The sequence below is a fragment of the Penicillium atrosanguineum genome, assembly GCF_028827265.1.
Source record: "Penicillium atrosanguineum strain IBT 20685 chromosome Unknown utg000004l_segment0_segment0, whole genome shotgun sequence".
In the NCBI taxonomy this organism is placed as follows: domain Eukaryota; kingdom Fungi; phylum Ascomycota; class Eurotiomycetes; order Eurotiales; family Aspergillaceae; genus Penicillium; species Penicillium atrosanguineum.
Window position 1 is genome coordinate 2,188,996 of NW_026623136.1, and position 21,817 is coordinate 2,210,812.

Below are 21,817 nucleotides of genomic sequence, written 5' to 3' on the forward strand. Positions count from 1 at the left end.
GGTATGTTGGCTTGCAAATTGTTTCATTCCCAACTCTATGCCAAAAGCTCTATCCCTGTTATCTCACGGTACTCATCACGAACCATCTGAAGATTTGTGCCAGAGGCCTTCATTACAAGTTTAGTAAGTCATCAAATGGGAAGACGACGACGACGACGAAGACTTTCAGGCACCGGATATGATGAATTCTTTGCACCGTCTCATCACCCGGTGCATGGGTAATATGGTGATAGTGATCGCAATTTTCAAAAGATTCTCAACTGGTTTTGATTCATGGATTGGCACAAGATCTCGTGGGGTTGTTCCAATGAATTGACGTAGCTGATTTGGCAAGCGCAATGAAATGGATGCTGTCACCGCTAACATGCGCGATCATCTCACGAGCCTCTGCTGTAGGAGTATCAGGGCTCACAGGGTCCACTCATTCCCCATAATTCTGCAAGGACTCGAAGAAGCCTTAGCTGAGAGGGACTGTGACCGTATTAAGCATTTGAATAGATGGACCTGCAACAAGTTTGACACGTCGCGTGGCTCGTAGCCTTTATTTGGATATTTGGATCCAGACTCAGAATTTAATTGCGATCGCTGGTGGGAAACCTATCGCGTGGGCCGTCGGGAGACCCACTACGGTGGGCCTGATATGCGGCCTCGCCCTCGTTGATTCCTCGGTCGCAAAAACTGCGCCAGCCTTTTTCAATAGTCGGTGGTTGGGCCTGCATGGTACACGGACTTGGCCCTCATCCGATTTTTTGAAATGGCCGCCACATTGGTGACAGGAGCTACAGAAGGGCTAGTTCATTAGGATAGAACCCTATCTTATTTACATGGAGCCTAAAAGCGACAGTTGCAGATCTCCAGATCAAATCCTGCTTTGAGCGGCAGGGTTGCGTCACTGTTTCACCTCTTCAGGGACCTAAAAAAAAATGGATCGAGCATGAGAAACATGTGTGGATGGGGAGAATTGGCGAGTGCACTGTTTAAGTGGTCCAACGGCACAGCAACGATCGTAAAATCTGATTTGCGCGAGCTGACGAAACGAGAGGTTCCAGGTTCCGCTCACGGGCGTACAACTCAGAATGCGCGTGGCACATTAAGCTTTCCCTGGTTCGGCCTTAACCTATCTTGGTTGCCCAGCTACTGCGCCAGGCACGGAAGCTTGATAGCCACAGTCATGGGAAAATGAGGTCCTTAGTCAGGGGGGACCCATAATACACAAAGTTTTTGATAGAAAATATTCCTCCGTTAGCTTTTCAATGTGCAATTGGCAGTGCTCTTCCTGTACAACTGTAACATGCGCCCTAACTTGTCCGCTCAGATCGTAGGCGCAGGTCTTGCGCTCACCGTTCCCTTCGTCAACGCACTGTCTCCACGCACGGAGATCTCCGACTCGTACGATTTTGTTATCATTGGAGGAGGTCAAGCTGGCCTCGTCCTGGGTGGTCGTCTGTCTGAAGATTTGAATCATACAGTTTTGGTTCTGGAGGCTGGGGAGAACGGAGATGCTTATCGAGAGCGCATTGGTACGCCCTAATCTGTTTACCCCTCAGATAAGTTAGCTAAACACGCATGCTTGCAGATACCCCAGCGGATTCCTACTTTGATTCCCTATGGACTACTCCTTTGAACTGGGCATATTACACAGTCCCGCAGGCCAATGCAAACGACCGTGAAATTGAGTGGCCTCGCGGCAAGACCCTTGGAGGTTAGTGTCCGCACTCTGTCGGTGGAGGTCCAATGTTAACACAGGAATTCTAGGTAGCTCCGCCATCAATGGATTGTATATGACGCGTCCTGGCGAGTACGAGATCAATGCCTGGAAAGACATGCTCGGTGGTATGGATGGCGCCGACAATTGGGGCTGGGACTCCTTCTACGCCGCCATGAAGAAGAGCGAGACGTTCGACGCGCCAAGCGATGACATCGCTTCACAAGCTGACATTTCGTGGGATGCGTCAACCCACGGTAGCAGTGGTCCAATTCATGCCTCATACCCGGGCTTGTATGTTCAATTCGCTCTTTTATTCCTTACGAGACTAACCCTGTTTATAGCACATTCGACCAAGTTGGACAGTGGACGCCTGCTCTGGAGGCCCTTGGTGTTGCTGCCTCGACCCAGATGTATGGAGGTGAGAATTGGGGTGCTGAGGTCTCAACCTCTTGCATCAATCCTTCCAACTGGACTCGTTCCTACAGCCGAACTGGATATCTCGACCCACTTGCAGACCATGGCAACTATGATGTGCTCGCCAATGCTCATGTCACTCGCATCATCTTTGACAGTTCTTCTCCCTCGGACAATCTCACCGCGAACTCTGTGGAGTACACCACCGATGGTGGATCTACCTTCCTAACTGTCAACGTGACGAAGGAAGTGATCCTCACCGCTGGCTCTGTCAACAGCCCGGCAGTCCTAATGTACAGTGGTGTGGGCCCCAAGGACGTTCTATCCGACGCCGGTGTTGATCTCGTTTCTGAGCTTCCTGGTGTTGGCCAACACTTGCAGGATCATATCGTATGTAGCTTCTGTTTCCCATTCTTGTACACCTGACTGACTTGAACAGAGTGCCACTCTCACATGGACCACCGATGTGGATACCGCAGGTTCCATCTACTACGACAACCTCACTGAGAAGTCCAACTCTCTCTTCTACTCATACATTGACTCCGCCATCGCCTACGTCAACGCTTCCTTCCTAGACGTCGAGGATATGGAGACAACTATCTTGAACTCGATCGATCAGTACGCGCCCAACACCACCTATGACGCCGGGGTTCTTGCTGGCTACAAGGCAATCTGCAACACCACTGCCTCCAATATCATGAAGAGCCCTACAGGTTTGATCGAGCTGCTGTTCATGAACAGTGATGCCAGCGGCGTTGTTGGTATCACTGCCGCGCTGCAGCACCCCTACAGTCATGGCCGTATCTACATCAACTCCTCAAACCCCGTCGATAACCCCGTCATCGACCCGAACTACCTGAACAACACTGCCGATTACGAGATCCTTCTCGCAGGCCTCAAAGTGGCACGCAGCCTCGGCCAAACTTCTCCGTTGAGCAGCAACCTCACTGGCGAGACGGCTCCAGGTTCATCCGTCACCACTGATGAAGAATGGCTGGACTGGATCCGTGACGAGGCTGGTACCGAATTCCACCCCTCTTCTTCCTGTGCCATGCTTCCTCGTGACCAGGGTGGTGTCGTTGATGCCAATCTTCGTGTCTATGGCCTTGCCAACGTCCGAGTCGCAGACGCCAGTGTTCCCCCCATTGCTTTGTCAACCCACCTGATGGCCTCGACATACGGTCTGGCCGAGCAGGCCAGTAACATCATCCGGGATTTCTATAACCCCAAGCTCTCGGCAACAAACACTTCCACCAGTGCCGCCTCCACTATCAGCAACAACATCAGCACTATCGCTCCTAAGAAGAGTAACGATAGTCCCGCTGGCTATAGGAGTGCCACTTTCCAGATATGGGCATCTGCCATGATCGTCACCGCTCACGTCGCGGTCGCCTTCAACCTATTCCTTTAGGGTTGAAGTCATTCCCTACGTGTGTATATGAAGCCGGTTGCGACCTCGCCTGGCACTTACGAAGTTATGATTCAATCTACCCAGCACAATGAGACTTTCGCTCTTGGGGACGGCGGGATGCCCTTATGAATTTAGATAGACGGAGGCCTGTTCAGCCGTATCAGGTGTTTTTAACCTGCATCATTCAATAGTACAAATAATTCAGACTCAATTTGAAAGACCGTTATTCGCAGCAAACACCAATCAATCTCCCAGAGCTTCCCGGAGTAATTCATGAATAGAAACATCACACAAGAGAGAACTGAAACATCGCAAAGATCATATCTCGAAGCCAGCCTTCACTCTTAGTCATGTCCGTCGCGGTGCCACTGGTTCATAATACGGGGGAAACGCGCGGGCGATCCCAGCTACAGTGTTTTCAAACATTCCTAAGCTCCTTTTGTGACATGGCTTATAATATCTTTGGTCAAATAAGGGATTGTGATAGGCATCGACGCCAAGTTCGATCGTTGTTGTGACCGGGTACACCACATCGGCCAGGACGCCCGATCCCGCAGCTACCGTTATCATTTTTTTCCGCTGAGCTTCTCTGTGCTCATCCCTCTGGCCTCATCTTGGTGGTGTAGCTTCCTCGTATTGCGGCTCGAAAATTCATTACCTATTTTACAAATTTCTCTCGCGCTATTCACGGACGGAGCTATGAGCGCTTGCGTGCGTTCTGACGATTTATGCATGACCGAGGCAACTTCACGGCTTTAATATTTAGAAGCGCCTGAAATGCCACTTCATTCTGTGCGGACACTTCAATGCTACTTTGAAAAGCTTCGAAGCCAAAAAATGATGGTTATATATATATCGCTGAAACTCAATAACATTAACTCCTGCGAACAAAAACACTAAAAGAAATCACTCAAGTGAATCCAAAAACATACATAGACTGCTAGTTCAACATTAATCGTCTCATAAATCGTGTCCTGCATTATCTGACTTCAAGAATCAAAAATAGGCCCGTAGGCCGGAATCCCTTGTGACTCGAACTCGTAAATAACCTTTTGCGTCATGGTGGGGTTACTGATCACAAACACAGCCTCCGCCTCAAATTCCTTGAACTGTTGTCGCACAACAGGAAGCATATCGACACGGCCGTCATTGGTAGTGTCCATAATGATCGGATCAGGGCCCATGCGATGAACGAGATCAAGAACTTCCTGACCGTATGTCGTAAGCGGTGACCGGGTCTGCCAAATAACTTTGATTAATGGTCGGTTTTCGTCGCCGAGGAATCCTAGACAGGGACCTATGCCGGACCCTGTGGTGACAATGATAATGCGGTTGAAGAGGCGTAGTCCATAGCCAACACCGCGCATCAGTACTGCGCGCTTCCAGAGATGTGTCGGTGGGTTGCGGATGGTGTCGGCTGTCCAGTCTCCTGCTTTGGACACGACAATTGAGAAGCTCTCCTTATTATCCTCTCCGTACCTCTTTCTGTTTCTCCTCCCAGGTGGAAGCTTTGGAGACGCAGACTCTTCGGATGGAGTCGGGTCTGGGAAGCCCGCAAAGCTGTGCCAGTCACGAAGAGGGTGCTTCGTAACCTGAATCCCTTTAGCGAAGGCAATTTTCGTATGAGAAAAGTGTAGTCGGACGGCGTGGGAGGAGAGGGGATCAGTCTGCACAGGGATCTTCCGTAGCAGGAGCCATGGGTGGGCAACCGCGACGATAGCGGCGATTAACAGCCAAAATGCAGGAAGTGTGATCAGGAAATGGCCAAAGGTTTCCTGTTCTGCTCTACTGACTTCATGGACGAAGAGCATGAGCAGGACAACGAAGAGAGCCAGAATAAGCCATGAAGTGAATCGGTGGGTAAGCTCGAAGTAGTCGTGAAGCTTTCTGCGGAACGTAGGGTATGCCACTACCACCATGACCAGTAGGAGGGCAAGAATAATGTAGGCAACAGTTATCGGCGCGGCTGAGAAAGTGTAGCTTGTGGATGCACTGATGGGAGACTTGGTCCAATATATTTTTGACACCGCAGCAACGAAGCCAATGTACCAGACTAGAGACGCAGTGCCGCAGCCACTGTGAACACCACCGTAGTGGGCTGCTTTGGCAGCAATACGACGTAAACATAGTGGTGCTGATCGTGGAAGCGAGCAGACCACTCGATAGATGGCGTTGACGACCACCGGGTGGCGAGCGAGACCGCACGCCACCAGATTCACTGCTGTCGCATCGACAAGTGCCAGTAGCTGCCGATCAGAGATCATCACGTAAAGAAAGACTGCAAGATTCGTCAAAAACACGAAAGTGAATAGCCGGCGATATGTGGTGAAGATGGCATATCGGAAGTGAGAAAAGCACTTCCGTCGAGGCTTTTTGATCTGAGCTTCCAAATCAATATCTGGCGTGTTGTTACCACTTGATAGGATCTCTTTTGTCAAGTGGTTGTCGGTAGCCTTTTCAGAATCTGTGACAATGACATTGTCCGAAATGGACGGATTGCAAACTGCTTGAGCCGGAGGTGTTGGCATGCATAACTCGTTCTTTTCGGCGTCGGCCATGCCTGAGGATATATAGGGAGACAAGCACAGAGATATCGGGGGCGGAAATAGGTGAAAATTGTCTTAAAGGCGGAGGTAGACAAGGTCATATGCAATTTGTGCGACATCTGCAAGGCTCTCAATTGCCTCGCGAAATCCTACATTTCCCGATTAACATCTTGGAAGTGGGGAGCTGATTCGATGCCCGAAAGGGTTTCTAAGCTGCGTGGATGCATTTGCCCAGAGACAGTACAAAGTTCCAGACAGAGATAGTAGTGTCACCAATGCTGTCGCTAATGACCTACTTTACTAGTGAACACAATACCGACTTGGTGGAACAGTGGGCCAAGGTCCAGCCCAGATCGACAGTCTACCCCTCTCTCATGTATTATTACCAATCGCAATTCCCATTTCGGTTATATTGACTTTCGTCTGAACCGGGGAACCTCGGAAGAGCTACGGTGTGCTTCAACAACCCCGACGGTGCCATCCTGGTTCATGGAGACAGTGCAAAATACCAGTGAACGTGATAATTAAAAAACAAAGAAAAGTTTATGAACCTCGAGATTCCAAGGTTGGAAGGACTGCAAGGCATACAAGCAGCAGAAAATGTCAAGACTTATAGCCTATAGGTGGGGTTATTGGTTTATCCTTACTTCATACTACCCAACATTCACAGCACCCCACGGCGGAGGTAATAGTGGGAAGGTTACATGCAGCTCCAAAAATACTGAACAAAAGTACAATGTGTAATACCTCGCATACTTTGGATTATCAGTCAATGCAGAAAATTTCATTTGCTATCATGTCAAGCGGATCAAGATGTCGGTGAATACAACTACTCCGCTCAGGATTGTTAGCTTTAGGGCTTTCTTAGGTTCCACGGTTCCACGATTTCAGAGTTAACCGATAGGAAAGCCTTCTGTTGATCTGATTGTTCTGATCGTTCAATAGCGGCAGTGTCGATCAAGTTCCGGCAAGGCTGTTGGGCGCCTGTCATTAACGGCAACCGGCTAAGTTTGGTGGAGTCGCCCCGAACTTGTGCTGCACATCCGCTTCACCGCCAATCGCGGTCTCAGACTGCCCAGCCACCGATGTACTCTGCAGGTTCCGATGCATTTGTCCCGTGGCGTTTGGGGCCACGGCAGACTGCACCTCTGAGGCTCAATGCACATCGGTGGCCGAGAGCCCTCCGTTTGTGACGTGTCGACTGAGCGGGCGCCGCGTGGAGACCCACGAGTGGTTTTGGAAGCTGGCCGTAAACGCCCATCAGTGGACCCTCGTATCTGCGAAAGTTTTCAAACGTTTCGAAACAAGGTATTGTATGTAACAAACAATTAGCCTATACATACGTGCGCACACATATCGACTGAAAGATCAGAAATTTAAAGACCTATCATAATTGGATATGAAGACGCTGGAAAATGGGATAGAAATAGGAAGCAATAAATTAAGAAAAACACCGGATAACTCCCAAAGAAAGAAGTCAAACATAGAGCTGCGTGATCTAGTTTGTTACGGGCATTTATAAGTCTTTAGCCATGGTCATCTGCTCAATGGCTTCATTTTCAGCTCGAATGTGAGACAAAGGAGCTGGCGGAAGCAATCTTCTTCGCCAGTGCCTTGGTGGGCTGCGAGCCCAGGAATTCAAATGAGGAGAGGTCTGCTCCCAATTCACGAGAGACCCAACTCTGTACAGAAGTAGCCTTAAGAGAATCAACTAGGCAAATGTTAGGACAGAAGGACACAATTATTAAGTGCAGGTCAGGGGGGACTTACCACCCAAGGCGGACAGAGGCAAATCAGGATCGATAGAGTCAGCGGTCGTAGCCATTGCATCTGCTAAATATTCACTTAAAGCGTCGATGACGACTTGAGACGCTGTTTCGACGGACTCGGAATCCTTGAGAAGAGTAGCGGTCTGCACAAGGGAGCCATCACTGTTCTCAATAGCAAGAGAAAGTCGGTGATCAAACTTCCTATCTAGAAGCCACGTCGTAGATGCATTCTTGCGTGTGAAAGAGTCGGTCATCCCGGCAATTATTTGAGGGGGAAGGGGAATTTTGCTGTTGATGATCACTCGGAGCAAAGTTTGGAGCTCAAGAGTCATGATCTCCGTGCCCTCCAGATGCTTGTATCGGCGGAGACGCTGCTCCTGGTCTTCGGCAATGTCACTCATTCCGTTGGCATCAGGAACTAGACCGATGTTGATAGAGTGACCGGGAAGACTATGGCTTCGGCGCCATTCCATGAGGGCGTCTATGAAACCATTACCAGCAGAATAATTGGCTTGCCCCATGTTACCGATGACACTTGCCACGGAGGACAAGGCTACAAAGAAGTCCAAGCTTTTCTCCGCCGAGAAAAGCCGGTGCAAATTCATTGTTCCGCGAATTTTCGGGTTCGTCGATTGAATCCAGTCTTCGTAGGTCATGTTCTCGAACATTGAATCCTGCGAAGTGGGTCAGTTGGATTAAGTAGAGAGTGTAGAATTATTGACATACCTTGAGAACTGTTGTGCATTGGATTACGCCTGCGACATGCCAACTGTGGGTTTGGATCTTCGACGAAAGCTCGTCAATGTCTTCCTTCTTGGAAATGTCGCAGCGTACCACATCTGTGCGGCATCCCCGACCGCGAAGGAGATCGAGGGCCAATGCGGTCTCCTGGGTTCCTCCAGAGCGCCCAAGGAAAACCAAATGACGGGCTCCAGATTCCACCAATGTGTCGGCGAAGGCTATACCCAGGTTACCCAATCCGCCAGCCAGAATGTAGGTATTGTTCGCCGGGAGACCAGTAAGTTCTGGCAGCTGAAGCACAATCGGAACTCGACCAGGGGCCTGAAGATTGACTATGGCACGGCCGTTGGCTTCCTTGCAATGCTTGAGAGCTCCCCGTAGATCGGAAACAGGGAATTGGGGGTAAGCTTCAACCCGCCCTAGCATTTCGTGTTGATTCATTAAGTCGATGACCTTGCGAACTGAAGCGTAGAGAGCACCAGGCTTCTCCGAAAAGGACTTCGACAGTTTTGGCGAAGAGAACGTGCAGCCGCTGTCGATAAAGCTCTCTGGGAGCGCACTCAACTTCATCTCACTGGACATATTGATGTACTGTCCACCCTGAACCAAACATCTCGCGGCAACACGACCCGCATAGCCACCCGAAAAACATATACTAGCTTCAACTCCACATCCGTTGGTTAGTCTGGATACACTTGATTCCAGACTACTGTGGATACCCAGGACTCGATCCTTCAAGGCCGGGTAGCGAGATGAAAGAAGCTCAGTAGTCTCTTGCGAATCAGTAGCTACAATTATCTGCATACCCTTGTGAACGGCATAGTCAATCATAGCTCGCAGAGTCTGACTGACGGGTCCAACAAGAAGAACCGAAGAGCTTGAGGTCAGACGACCCACATCAGTGAGGATTTGATGGGCAATGAGGTACGCGAGAGGAGTTGAGATAAACTGTGCGGGATCTGCGTCTGCAGGAACCTTGATGGTGTCGCTTTCTAAGACACGCAGCGTTGTTGACAATCCTGACTTCTCCTCGGCAAGTGTCACTACTTTGTCCCCAACGGCGAGGTCGCGCACCCCCGATCCAATTCGAGTAATCTTTCCAAGAATTTCAAACATTGGCAGAGCTGTTCCAGAGGCCTTGCCATCTTCATCTAAGTTGAAGACAGTGGCCATCTCAACCTTGAGATCGGTGTGGTCTGGCGGAAGTTCCCGTTGAGCAAGTTGCTGTTCCTCCCAGTGTGCATTGTTTGCATCTTGAAGCTTTAGATCAAGAGGCCTTGGGTCAACTGTAAGATCTGCCAGCACAGGTCGGGGACCCTTCATCAGAGTGTGCATCGTCTCGTCCACTACTGAAGTCTCGAGAACACGCGGAACCAGCAGTCGACCATTTACCAAGCGATATTCCATGTCTGGTCGGCGAGAGTTCTCTTGCAGAGTAAGTTGCATTACCTGAAGGATACCACAAGCCAGGCCGAACTCATCGTGCAGGTCTTCTGCATCCACAAGGAGCTGCGGAATGAGATTATTCCAATGCTCATTGCGGAGTGTTCGCAACAAGCCACTCGAGGCGCCAAATGCACTATTCTCAACAGCGCCTTGACTCCAGAAGGGCGACACCCAAAGAACATATTGAGATTTCATCAGGTCTTGAAGTCTCTCTAGGTCATCAGCACCCAAATCAAACACCCAGGGACCTGCCAGATCCAGCAACGAAATCACAGTCTTTCCTGCCAATGACGCAGCCTCGTCCAGTCCCACAGGAACCATGTGAACATTGTGAGCAGCAAAGATCTGGTCGAGATGGCCGAAGACAGGGGTTGAGTCACATTTGCTCCTCCCATTGAGAATAAATATTTCAGAATCTGTGCTCCATGAAACTGGTGTTCTGCGTGCAACGACGAATTTGCGATCTTTGGTCAAACTGTGGATTTCCAGCCCATCGAAGTCCTGCAAAGTCTTCACAGCAAGGCCCAAGTTCGTGTCTGGTACACAGATTGCTGTGAATCCTCTGCGATCTAGAATGCTGCATATGAATGGCAAAACAGCTTCCTTGACTTCATGTTCCCAAATGTTGAGCTCATCGATGACGACAAGATCATAGGTCTCCTCTGGGAAAGACGAGGATGGAAGTTTGTCCAGGGAAGGGATGGAGATAACATGAATGCCAATATCTGATGCGAGAACATTTTCCTCCTTGGAACCGCACAAGGCTATGGTGACATTCGCAAAGCAAGGTCGCTTTCTATCGCTTTGCTTGAGCTCATCCACGCTTTGGATCCACGTACTCGAGACATCGGAAGTGGTGATCAAGGACTTGGCGTCACCATTTGTGTGGCACAGACGTTTGATCCAGTCACTCAATTGCAGACTACTGGCTTCCACTGCGGGATTCTTGTTTCCCTCATCACGGATTCGGCTCGAGACAACAGGCGACTCCAGATGCTCGTCCCAGACAACGGATGAATACCGGCTCTGAGAGGCTGATTCATCTTCTCTTTGCTTATTTGGATTAAAGGGAAGTCGACCAAGGTGGACGCCTTCGAAAGTGATCCAGGGCTTAGACCAGGAAGGATCAGATGCAATGCACTGCGATCGCGATTGGCCATCTCGCCACTGAGTCTCCGTATGGACGGCAAATTGTTCACCCGGCTTCGGTTGGAAAGCATCGAAGATGTAGACATGATCAACTCCAACCGGAATGTTGGCGTTTTGGCTTGACAGTGCCTCCGAGCATGACAGAAGGGCAGATTGGAAGAGGCAATCCAGAGTTGTGGGGTGAACGAGGCAGGGTGTTTCCCTCTCATTCGGCATCCCTTGTTTTGTGTCACTGACAACTCCTGATAACCATAGACGAGGCTCCGCTGGACAGAACGAGACATTTGCAATAGTCTTAAAACATGGTCCGACCGTCAGTCCTCCAGTATCGGATAGCCATTGGTAAGCTTGCCCAATATCCGCGGACTTTGCGACAGCCCTTGTATCTTTGATGCGAGCTAGATTTGTCTCCCAGTTTGCAGAGCGTTCATCATCCTCCTGAACCTCTGTCCTAGCAGTAAAAGTACCCTTTGCATGTTGAATCCAAGAGCCCCCGGACGGAAGCGAAAAAATGCCGAATTGATGCCAGCCTGGCATTCCTGGGTGTGGCGAGACTTGAAGAACGGTCTCGAGACCACGCTCCTCCTCCGGAATGACAACGCCTCGCATAAACCTGAGGTCTTGGAACTCAATACTTTTGACGTTCTGGCCATTGGCTAGTTGTCGTGCTGCCTCGATGACCATCACCAGCATACCTGCAGCTGGGAAGACAATCGATCCAGCCACGACGTGATCAGCCATCCATGGATTTTCTGACAGTCGTAGGAAGTTTCTCCATCGTGGTTCAAGGGCATTTTGGTAGTCCAGGGCAGCTCCCAAAATGTCATGACGAGGATGCTTGCGCTGTCTCAACTGGGCTGTCTCCAAAGGTTCATGCCAGAAGGACGTTTGGTGATTCCAAGGATAAGAAGGAAAATCTGAAACCATCGTGGGGGCTGTTGAATCGACACCGCTGTTGACCGCGGTGAGGTCTATAGTATGTCCGGTGCTCCAAAGGGACCCGGCAACTTTCACTGATGTCTGTAAAGCATCTTGATTTCGCGTAACTAGCGAGTGGTATGGCAGCGATGCCATATTGGTATTGACAGCCTGCAAAATCTGATTGACTGGTCCCTTCAGGACTGCGTGTGGGCCGATCTCAATCAAGGTAGTCCATTTGATCGGTACTGGGCGTCTGCGAGCTTTGCTGGCTTCGCTGAGACCTGCGAGTTGAGACACCGCCGCAGTGAACTCAACCGAACTGATCATGTTCTGGACCCAATACGATCCGCCCAGCTCGACAGGATAGACGCGCTGCTTTGTGACAGAGGAAAGCATGGGAATTGACCCGCCGTGGCGGTCCTCCGGTTTGATACAATTGATGGCGTTTCCAACCACTTCCACCAGCTCCTCCATATGAGGAGAATGGTAAGCTGTGTCAATGCGCAACTTACGAGCAAACAGTCCATCCTTCTGTAGCTTTGCTTCAAGCTGATCGATACGGTCCACGTCTCCGGAAAGTGTGGTACTGGCAGGGCTGTTCACACAGGCTACAACCACTGAACGGGGAGGCATTTCATCGAGGTATTTCTGAACGCTCTCTACCGAGATGCCTGTAGCAAGCATGCCTCCACGTTTATCGCTTTCGGCAATCTGCTGTGAGAAGTAGCCGCGGAACCAAGCGATTCGCATGGCATCTTCATGGGTGAGGTATCCACCTGCATATGCGGCAGCTAAATTATACATGTCAGCTTCTGAAGTCTAAGCTCAGCAAATGAAGAAAGTGCCCACCAATCTCGCCGCTAGAGTGACCAACAACTGCATTGGGGTAAACGTTCCAGCTGGCCAAAAGATCAACGATGGCAATTTGTAGTGCGCATGTAATGGGCTGGCTGCGATCGGGGCGGTTGATGCGGCTGTATTTTGGTTTGGTTCGAATCTCCCCAACAATATCGAACGGGCATCCCAAGGAGGTCAGTATTATCTGTGATCGTGCCATGCTTTCTTTGAAAATAGGTATTCTCAAAAGTTCCTTACCCATACCAGCCCACTGGCCCCCTTGGCCTGTGAAGATGTAGGCAATTCTTGTCTGGGCTTTGCGACTAGCACGGGGAAATTTGGGGAGCCCTTTTTGCAGATATTTTTGCAGTTGGTCGAGCGAGTCCGCCACAGCGAAGCTGCGGAAACCCAGTTGCGAACGTCGGGTAAGCATTGTATGAGCAAGATCTCTCAATTGAATATCGCACTCCGCTTCTTGCTGACGCTGGAGATACGCGCTCCAGGCTGGACCAAGGCGCTCGATACCAGCTTGGTCGAAGGTGGAGAACACTACGACACGAGGAGGCGGCGACTTGTCTTCCTCTCCAAAAGCTTCGCTCACACTCTCCAAAATTATGTGTGCATTCGATCCACCAAATCCAAAGGAATTTATACTGGCTCGCTGTGGCAGATGCTCTGGCCAGGGTTGCGTCTTGTCGCTAAGACGCAAACGCCAGTCATCGAGACGGATCTTGGGATTGAGGTTTTTGAACCCAGCGTTTGGTACCAACGTAGCTTTTTCCAAGCAAAGAATCACCTTGATCAAACTGGCGACGCCCGCAGCACCTTCGGTGTGGCCAAAATTCGTCTTTACAGAGCCGACATAGATTGGCTCATCAGATGGTGTTCGGGCTTGACCTAATGTCATTCCGACGGCAGACAGCTCTGTGGGGTCCTATAAAATCGTCAACAGCAATCCGATGGGGAGGGAAACTCAATATATCAATCAACTTACACCGACCGGTGTGCCGGTTCCATGAGCTTCGAAATAGGCAGTGTCTCTCATGGAAATACCATGCCGTTCGTAAGTTGACTGAATCAATTTGGCTTGGGAGGTTGGACTAGGCAGCGTGATACCAGGGGTCCGGCCATCCTGGTTAATTCCTGTGCCGCGAATGACGGCTCGGATGTTATCCCCATCGGCTAGCGCTTGAGAGACAGGCTTCAAAAGAACCGCTCCGATGCCCTCTCCTCGGCCATACCCATTCGCAGCCTCATCAAAGGAGTGACTGATACCATCCGCACTCATCATATGCATATATGACAGTCTTTGTGTAAAGTTGGGATGTAAGATGAGACTTGCCCCTGTCACCAGAGCCTACATAACCAGTTTTAGTACATGTCAAACCAGAAGAACCCACCGGTACGAACCATTCCACATTCGCCAGAGCGTAAAGCTTGGGCTGCCAGGTGAACTGCTGTCAAGCTTGAAGAACACGCGGTATCCATCATAATACTAGGGCCCTGAAGGTCAAAGAACCAAGACAAACGGTTTGCCAGCATGGTCCTTCCATTTCCGGTAGCAGAATTATGGGGCATATCATAAATATCCCTGGTCGATAATAGCTCATAATCGTTAGTCATGGATCCGGAGTACACTGCTGTGTTGCTCCCGGAAAGTGTGTCAATAGGGATTCCGCCTGTCCTCCCCATGTTAGCTAAGTGATTCTTCCTACGAACTTTCTTCATCTTACCGTTTTCAAAAGTCTCATATGCAACTTCAAGCAGTAAACGCTGTGCTGGGTCCATTCCCGCGGCCTCTTTGGCAGTAATGGAGAAGAATGGTGCATCAAAGCGAGAAGGATCCTCTTTCAAGAAGAATCCACTGTCATGATTAATCTAGTCATCAAATTTAGCGTCGTGAATCGAATTGAGACCTCATCGGAGGCTGCTTACTGCGCCTATGCGTTCAGGACTAGGATGATGCCAAGCCGAAGCTTCATATCGACTTGGGGGTATTTTTCCATGTCCAGTGCGCCCGTCGGAAAGCATTTGCCAGAAATCCTCCACGGAGGTCGCACCACCAGAGAAGCGACACCCAATTCCGATAACGGCGATTGCCTCCATATCTGGATTGACAGTGCCAGCGGTGGGTAAACCGGGCATCTTGATGTTATGAGATAGGTTGATGTAATTTAGGTTGTGAAACTCGCGCTCGGTGAGGCGAGTGGTTGTGGAGAACCTTTTATATTTGCTGCTGTATGTTTTTAACTAGGCAGGTAACCCGGCAGTATCCATTAATCCGACACTCCGAGAGCTTTTCAGTTGACACCATGACTATTGTGGGCAATCTCGCAGGTTCACATGCATAGTTTACTCGCTATCGAATGACGAGAGAGCATTCGGTGGAGCTCTTGGAGAAATTACGAGCTAAACTGCCAGTTCACTCCGATAGGAATCATTCAGCATCCTAGTAACATCCCGGAACGCTCTTATCACAATGCCCGTTATATTCGGTCACTTTTGATTCTGTAGATTAAATGGGAATTACAGGTGGGAATGGGTCAAGTACGGTCAAATGGACGGTATTTTTTGCGTACACTTGCAGTGTTGTAATACCCATCAGCGGATCGTCCAGCCATTGACTCCGCACGCGGCTGAGATTTGCGGCTGAGCAAGTAGATCATAGTTATTTATGTGCAGTATACATAGGCATCGGTTACTGGCAAGTGGGGAGGGAGGGACCTCGATCCACGAACCGAATCGCCAATGGTACGTACTTACAAGTATCGATCCTGGATGCCCTGTTTTATTACACGAATCCCTCTGGGGCGCTCAATGGTTCTTCATACTCCACTTCTGTCTGGATTTCATGATGTGACTGCATAGCACTGCATGTGTATGGTAACAACTGCTTACCAGCACCTGTCACGGTATTTCGGGATCGCCATCATGCATGATACATGCAAGGATCTTCAGTGCACGCGCCATCCATCCACATGGTTATGTCCACAATTCAACCTTGTAGGTGCCTTGGCCCGCTTTAGTAGGCGCCGCCCGGGGACGAAAGATTCTCGTTTTCGTGACATCTGATGTCGTGATTCCGCGGTGGAGAAACGGCGTTCACTCCCAACCCCCAACTCCCAACCCCCTCGAGGCTGAGACAAACAACCGCAGATTTTCGAATCTCGGTGTCAGATACACAGTTGCCTAATAGATGCAGATTCTTTTGTGTAGAAGTGAGCACGTCAATTTCAGAAATTGGCTGGTGTTTCTCAGTGTTTCGATTGTGGGAGGCATCGGCCCGAAGGATCTCTCGTGTTCGGCCCTGGAAATGTCAATGATTTTCGCTTGAAATAAACAAGAGATACCGGAGTAACCCGGGCCATCCGAAATATACATCGAGACCTGATCTTCTCATGAGCTACCCTTCTGAGGCTCGAGTGGAACTAGGACTTTGTATCTGATACTACTGTATGTACGACACCTACCCCTCCCCCACCAGAGACCCTCCCCCCACACTTGCAATGCATCTCGACAATCTTACTGAAGTCGAACTCAGCTTACACTATCTAGGTAACGAACCAGGTTATCTCACACCCCGCTGCAGGGAAGTGGGCTCCTCAATGGGCTATTTCGGTCCCCAACATGGGTGTGGGCATTTTCAGTATTTTTATTGACCCAGTGGATTGGGTTCTGGGTCATCGCAGCTTGTCCCCGGTACGGGCTTCCCCAAGATTTTAAATTGTATTTTTCATTCGAGGATCTACCTCCGAATCAAGCTGATTGCCGTCCCTCCTTCACCGTCTTTCCTCTCAATTCTACGTGACGTTGAGAATGACTACCCAAAGTGCCATTATCGTTCAGGGCCTGGGTCGCGCGGTGCTGGAGCAGAATCTCCCGATACCCGAGCTACCAGACGATTATATTCTCGTCAAAACGAAAGCTGGTATGGCTTTATTTTCCTATTACTGATTCTCGTGTGACCGTTCAACTAAGACATGGTTTAGTGGCTTTGAATCCCACGGATTGGCGTCACATCGATTTCGTTCCGTGTGACGGAGCCGTCGTGGGCTGCGACTATGCTGGAGTAGTGGAAGCTGCTGGCCCCCGCGTCAAAAAAGCATTCAAGAAAGGCGACCGTGTGGCGGGGTTTGTCCATGGCAGTAATGCAGCTCGTCCCAATGGTGGCGCATTTGCGGAATACGTGATCGCAAAGGGTGACCTGCAAATTCAGATTCCCGATGGAATGAGCTTTGAGACTGCAGCTACATTTGGTGTGGGTCTGACAACCGTTGGTCAGAACCTTTATCAAAGCATGGAATTTCCCCTCCCTGGAGAGGCGGAGGAGTCTGATGAGACAAATATCCTGATTTACGGTGGTGCGACTGCTACCGGTACTCTTGCTATTCAATTAGCAAAATTGTCGGGTCTGCGTGTAGTGACTACGTGCTCTGAATCAAATCGCAGCTTGATGTTTGAGCTCGGCGCACACGCTGTCTTTGATTACCATGATCCGCAAGTGAGCGAGCAAATCCGGGAGGACACAGATGATGCCCTGGAATTTGTACTTGATACAATCTCTACTCCCCAATCCGCTTCCATTTGCAGTGCAGCTCTCTCATCATCTGGTGGGTCTTATAATGCCTTGCTGGATGTTCAATCTGCGCGAGAGGATGTTGATTCCCACGTCTCTATGGCATACGACTTGCTGGGAGAGCCATATCACATGGGAACGGATGAAGTGATTCCTGATAGGGGTAACCTCGAATTTGGGATCAAATGGTGGAATTTGGTGCAAAAATTACTAGCAGAGCGCCGCATTCTACCGCATCCTTATCAGGTGAAGCCAGGTGGCTTGGCTGGGGTTTTGACCGGACTCCAGATGTTACGGGAAGGGAAAGTTCGGGCCTCTAAGCTCGTGTTTCGTGTCGATGAATCTGGGTGATTTGTCGTAATAGCAAATCACATATGCAAGCAACCTCTTCGTATTCAAAGACATGTTTTAGTGTCCGAAATGTCGGTCTCCAAGGCATGTTCATATAAACATATTCAGTACTAGCTTCGCGGGAGCTTCCGTATCCAGGATGCCGGAAACTGCGTAAATACCCCTATTCTTTTTCGCGAAGTCCAAGCTCCAAGTCTACAGGTCCTCTCCGCTGCAGGGTGGGGAGGTGGATCAAGATGCAACTCCTCGTATATGACCGTGAGCATGGTATTTCCGCCTCTTAGGTAACACTACATAAGAGAAAGCTGCATGACGAGTTCAATTTGATAAGCAGCCAGGAGGCAGGACACACCTCGCCATGCGGAAAGCGCAGAAAGCGCCAATTTAGCTATCGTCACTTCAAACTAAATCCTAGGTGCCCAGATCAGTGTGAGCCGGAAATCATCTCTGACCGCTACTTCACCCATAAATCCAGTCAGATGATATTTTCCAAGCATATAGCTCACAGTGAAGACTACCGGAACTGAACAGATAAGGATCACGTGTATTGAACGAAAACCGAAGGAGACCCGAGAAAATACCGACAGTTGCTTCGAGTCAACCACTCATAGGCCGTCATTCACACAAAGTTATATGTGCTGTCCGCTTGTTTAGTTGGGACTGAACCGAGTAGGGTGTAATTGTTCATAAAACGGTTTCAAATCTTTGTCTGACGAAGTCTGATGGGGCTCGACAGCGCTGCTTGAAGCTTGTCTGTGATAGAATAATCATTGTAGTCGTTGCGGTCAATAAGGATCTCCTTAGATGTAGGGTTTGAAGATGTATCTTGTTGGGTGATCACAAGCCATTTGGAGTAGTATTATTGTGTGAGCAAGTTATGTTCAATGTTCCAAGTTTGTAATTATTCTCAACATTGTGTAGGCTGGTGCCGTCCACGGTTGTACTCTCTCATCCCGACTCTGCACTCTCTCATCTCGACTCTCGCTTGTCCGGTTCTGATGAGCCAGCAGGCCAGGCACGGGATGTGTAACATGACAGTGTAGACCTCCAATAAGATGGAAAATTAGATGGTGGTTCAGATCAAACATTATACATATGAGATGGTATAGAAGATTTCTTGATGCAATGACAGATGAGCATGGTCATCATTATAATTGAGTCAATATATGTATATTCATAGGAAACACCAGCTGTACAAAGTCTATACAAATCACAAATGGGTATCTCAGACGCCGGCATCCAAACTATATTGGCAAACGACCATTCTCACTCTCATTGTCATCATGTTCCTTGTGTCCAACCAGCTGGTAAGAGCCACCTGAGCGGGGTCGACGACGTCTCCAAACCCGGGAGACGGCACAAAAGCACCCAAATAGAAGACATCCCAGTGCGAAGATTGCGATGATAATTACGCCCCAGGATCGAATGGAGACGTAGCTGGATCTGGACGAAGGGGAGCCGAGGGAGAGAGTCTCGGTGGTACCGAGGACTTCGCCCTCGATGTTCATAGCAGAGACTCGAAAATAGGAGGTTATTGAGGGCGGGATGGGGATTCGAGTCTCGAAGCCTGTGCGCTCCACTTGGTCCACGGTGGTGAAGGTGACGTTGTCGAGACTTTCACCGTCCCAGGCTTCGAGGCACCATGTCACGATCTCGGTGGCACCGTTCCAGCTGACGAAAATGCTGTCGTCGGCGATGGCGGCATCTGGTAGGGTGTTGGGTTTTCCAACCCAATCCCCCTTGAATGAACGGTAGGATACGATACGGCCGAAAGTAAAGTAGGCCGATGCGCCAAAGTGGACATCGCAGACGATCTCACCTTCGGCGGTGTATTCAGTGAAGGCGGCGCTATGACCCCAGCCGACAAGCACGTTGCCGGTATCCAAGACTTGGAGGTTGCCCTGAGATGTGGCCATGAGGCCCTGTGGGTGGACATAAGTCGTCCTCACTTTGGCCTGTCGTGCCGGGATATCAAGCTCGATGAAGAGGCCGACGGTGTCTCGAGAAGAGCCATCTTCTCCGTTGGCGTTGTTGTTGAGTAAAGTGATGCTGTTCGGGCTTTGCCAGCGAGCATCGTGCTGCCAGTTGAAATCAGTGGCAGCTCCGTCCGACTCGTCGTGGAAATCGTTGTGCTTTCCACCCAACGTCCAAAGAATTTGGCCGGTGGTTCCGTCCACACAAGTCACAGTGTGCGTGTGTCGTCCAGAAACGAGATAACGACCCTGGTCATCTTTGTCGATACTGTTCATGTGGTAGTAATCGTATCCGAGGGTTCGTTCGTGGCCTCGATCGTTGAGAGGGTAATAGCTGCTCTCCGGCGGGTAGAAGTCGGAAGAACGCCACTCGAAGAGCAGCTCGCCGGTTGCGATATCGATCTCCTGAAAGACACCGTCGTAGAGCCAGCCGAGCTCGGGGCCACCGACAGCTGTCAAATCGGCGGGAATGGGATCGTAGATAGTGACGAGGGCGGTATCGTTCGAAGTGATGACGAAATCGTGCAGATCGCCTTCCAATCCGACAGGTGACACAATGTACCTGATTGTGTAGGTCGAGTCCAACTGTTGGTCGAGAAAGCAACGTTAGTGTTCCGCAGGGGAGGGCCATGGCAAAACCTAAAGTTCGTATCTTACCATGTACCACGATCCTCGACCGTGGCCGTCCTCCTCATCCCCTTGCCAGTAAGTCACATAGTCCTGGCCCTGAAACCGTTGAACCTTGAAATCCTGTGTCGTTCCCCAGTTGTATTTCGCCCAGACTAGTTCCCCCTGAGCGTCCAGAATCATTGGACCCGCATGGGCGACCGAGTCGCCCCGTGGCGCAATAAAGGTATAGCGAGGGTCGCATTGCGCATTGGCGGGGGAAATTTCGATAATTCGGGACTCCTCGTCAAAGGAGACGAAGCTTTGGGACGGTCCGAAGCCATAGAAGCCGAGATCGTATTTGCTCAAGCCGGCCCGAAAACGAAATCGAGCCAGCTGGGGCACCGCGAAGAGGCAGAAGAGGAGGCCGGCTCCAATGGCGACGAGAATGCCAGGAAGGAGGCGGCGGAGACCGTGACGATCCCCGCGTAGCCAGGTTAGGCGCAAAGCGGAGGGTGTCCGCATGAACATTGGCGCATTCCGAGACGTTCAGAGTGACAGGGAGGGAGGAGCGGAAGGGCGGAGAGCCTAATGGTTATATATGGGCCCCTCAGTCTCCCTCTCCTTGCCTCCCCCCGCAAGGACTCTTGGCAACGTGGATGAAAAGCGCAAAGCGACGCGTGTGCTAACTCGGCATTCTATCCAAAGATTGAATTTGCCAAGGCCAATGAGTGGATGCGATCCCCCTGTTTTGGCGTGGTGAGCCACGCTTGAGCCACTGGACGGGCGTCATATTTAACCGGGCCAGGTTTGGGAGCGGTCGACCACTCCACATGACGCGGACAATCAGTGTCCATAGGTCATTTCCAAACGGGCCTCGTGGAGTGGGCGCCGGGACCGAAGCGCCACTAGCCCACGCGTCCTTCAGGTTGAGTCCAAGACCTCCCAGACTAATATGGCTGTCTTTTCGTTAGTGGGGTGGCCCCCCGCCAATCATTGCCCCCGTTCCATGTTGGAGTGTTCATGTCTCATATCTCGTCTTTGCCGATATCCGACCACATGAGGCAAGACCTTCGTCAAATAAAAGTCCCTATTCTATGCTCGTGAAGCATGTTTAGAGTCGGGTCAGAAGGTTCATCAGATCAACACTGATCGTCCTTGTTAACCAGTCAAAGATTCCAGCGGAGCCTTGTGCTTCCTCCCCTGAATCGCCCAAAGCGGTGGGCGGTACGAGCGGAGCGAAAACGAAACGGATCATTTCTTCTTAAGAGACGGACTACAGTACGGGGTGGAACTAGGAGCGGACTCTGCGTCGTCAGCAGTTCACGATAGTTCCGAGTTTACAAACTGACCAAGGGACAAAATGATA

General features: G+C 50.3%; 5 protein-coding genes across 5 annotated transcripts; 2 read left to right on the forward strand and 3 right to left on the reverse strand.

Moving 5' to 3' along the window:
- Window positions 1–1,291: 1,291 nt before the first annotated feature.
- On the forward strand, window positions 1,292–3,533 carry N7443_006157 (GMC family oxidoreductase; the record flags this gene model as incomplete). The annotated part of the gene is made up of 5 exons (XM_056886213.1): window positions 1,292–1,520; window positions 1,577–1,702; window positions 1,756–1,999; window positions 2,050–2,512; window positions 2,562–3,533. The coding sequence occupies 5 exons, from the start codon at window positions 1,292–1,294 to the stop codon at window positions 3,531–3,533; spliced, it is 2,034 nt and encodes a 677-aa protein (XP_056741661.1).
- A 989-nt stretch (window positions 3,534–4,522) lies between these two features.
- On the reverse strand, window positions 4,523–6,091 carry N7443_006158 (Alpha/beta hydrolase fold-3; the record flags this gene model as incomplete). Its single annotated transcript, XM_056886214.1, has 1 exon — window positions 4,523–6,091. One exon carries the CDS (start codon window positions 6,089–6,091, stop codon window positions 4,523–4,525), a length of 1,569 nt encoding a protein of 522 aa, XP_056741662.1.
- A 1,547-nt stretch (window positions 6,092–7,638) lies between these two features.
- Window positions 7,639–15,087, reverse strand: N7443_006159 (type I polyketide synthase; the record flags this gene model as incomplete). Its single annotated transcript, XM_056886215.1, has 8 exons — window positions 7,639–7,790; window positions 7,850–8,522; window positions 8,575–12,896; window positions 12,955–13,876; window positions 13,937–14,299; window positions 14,353–14,621; window positions 14,676–14,820; window positions 14,878–15,087. The coding sequence occupies 8 exons, from the start codon at window positions 15,085–15,087 to the stop codon at window positions 7,639–7,641; spliced, it is 7,056 nt and encodes a 2,351-aa protein (XP_056741663.1).
- Window positions 15,088–16,758: 1,671 nt separating this feature from the next.
- Window positions 16,759–17,869, forward strand: N7443_006160 (zinc-binding alcohol dehydrogenase family protein; the record flags this gene model as incomplete). Its single annotated transcript, XM_056886216.1, has 2 exons — window positions 16,759–16,870; window positions 16,932–17,869. The coding sequence occupies 2 exons, from the start codon at window positions 16,759–16,761 to the stop codon at window positions 17,867–17,869; spliced, it is 1,050 nt and encodes a 349-aa protein (XP_056741664.1).
- A 1,244-nt stretch (window positions 17,870–19,113) lies between these two features.
- Window positions 19,114–20,979, reverse strand: N7443_006161 (arylsulfotransferase family protein; the record flags this gene model as incomplete). The annotated part of the gene is made up of 2 exons (XM_056886217.1): window positions 19,114–20,427; window positions 20,500–20,979. The coding sequence occupies 2 exons, from the start codon at window positions 20,977–20,979 to the stop codon at window positions 19,114–19,116; spliced, it is 1,794 nt and encodes a 597-aa protein (XP_056741665.1).
- Window positions 20,980–21,817: the final 838 nt, after the last annotated feature.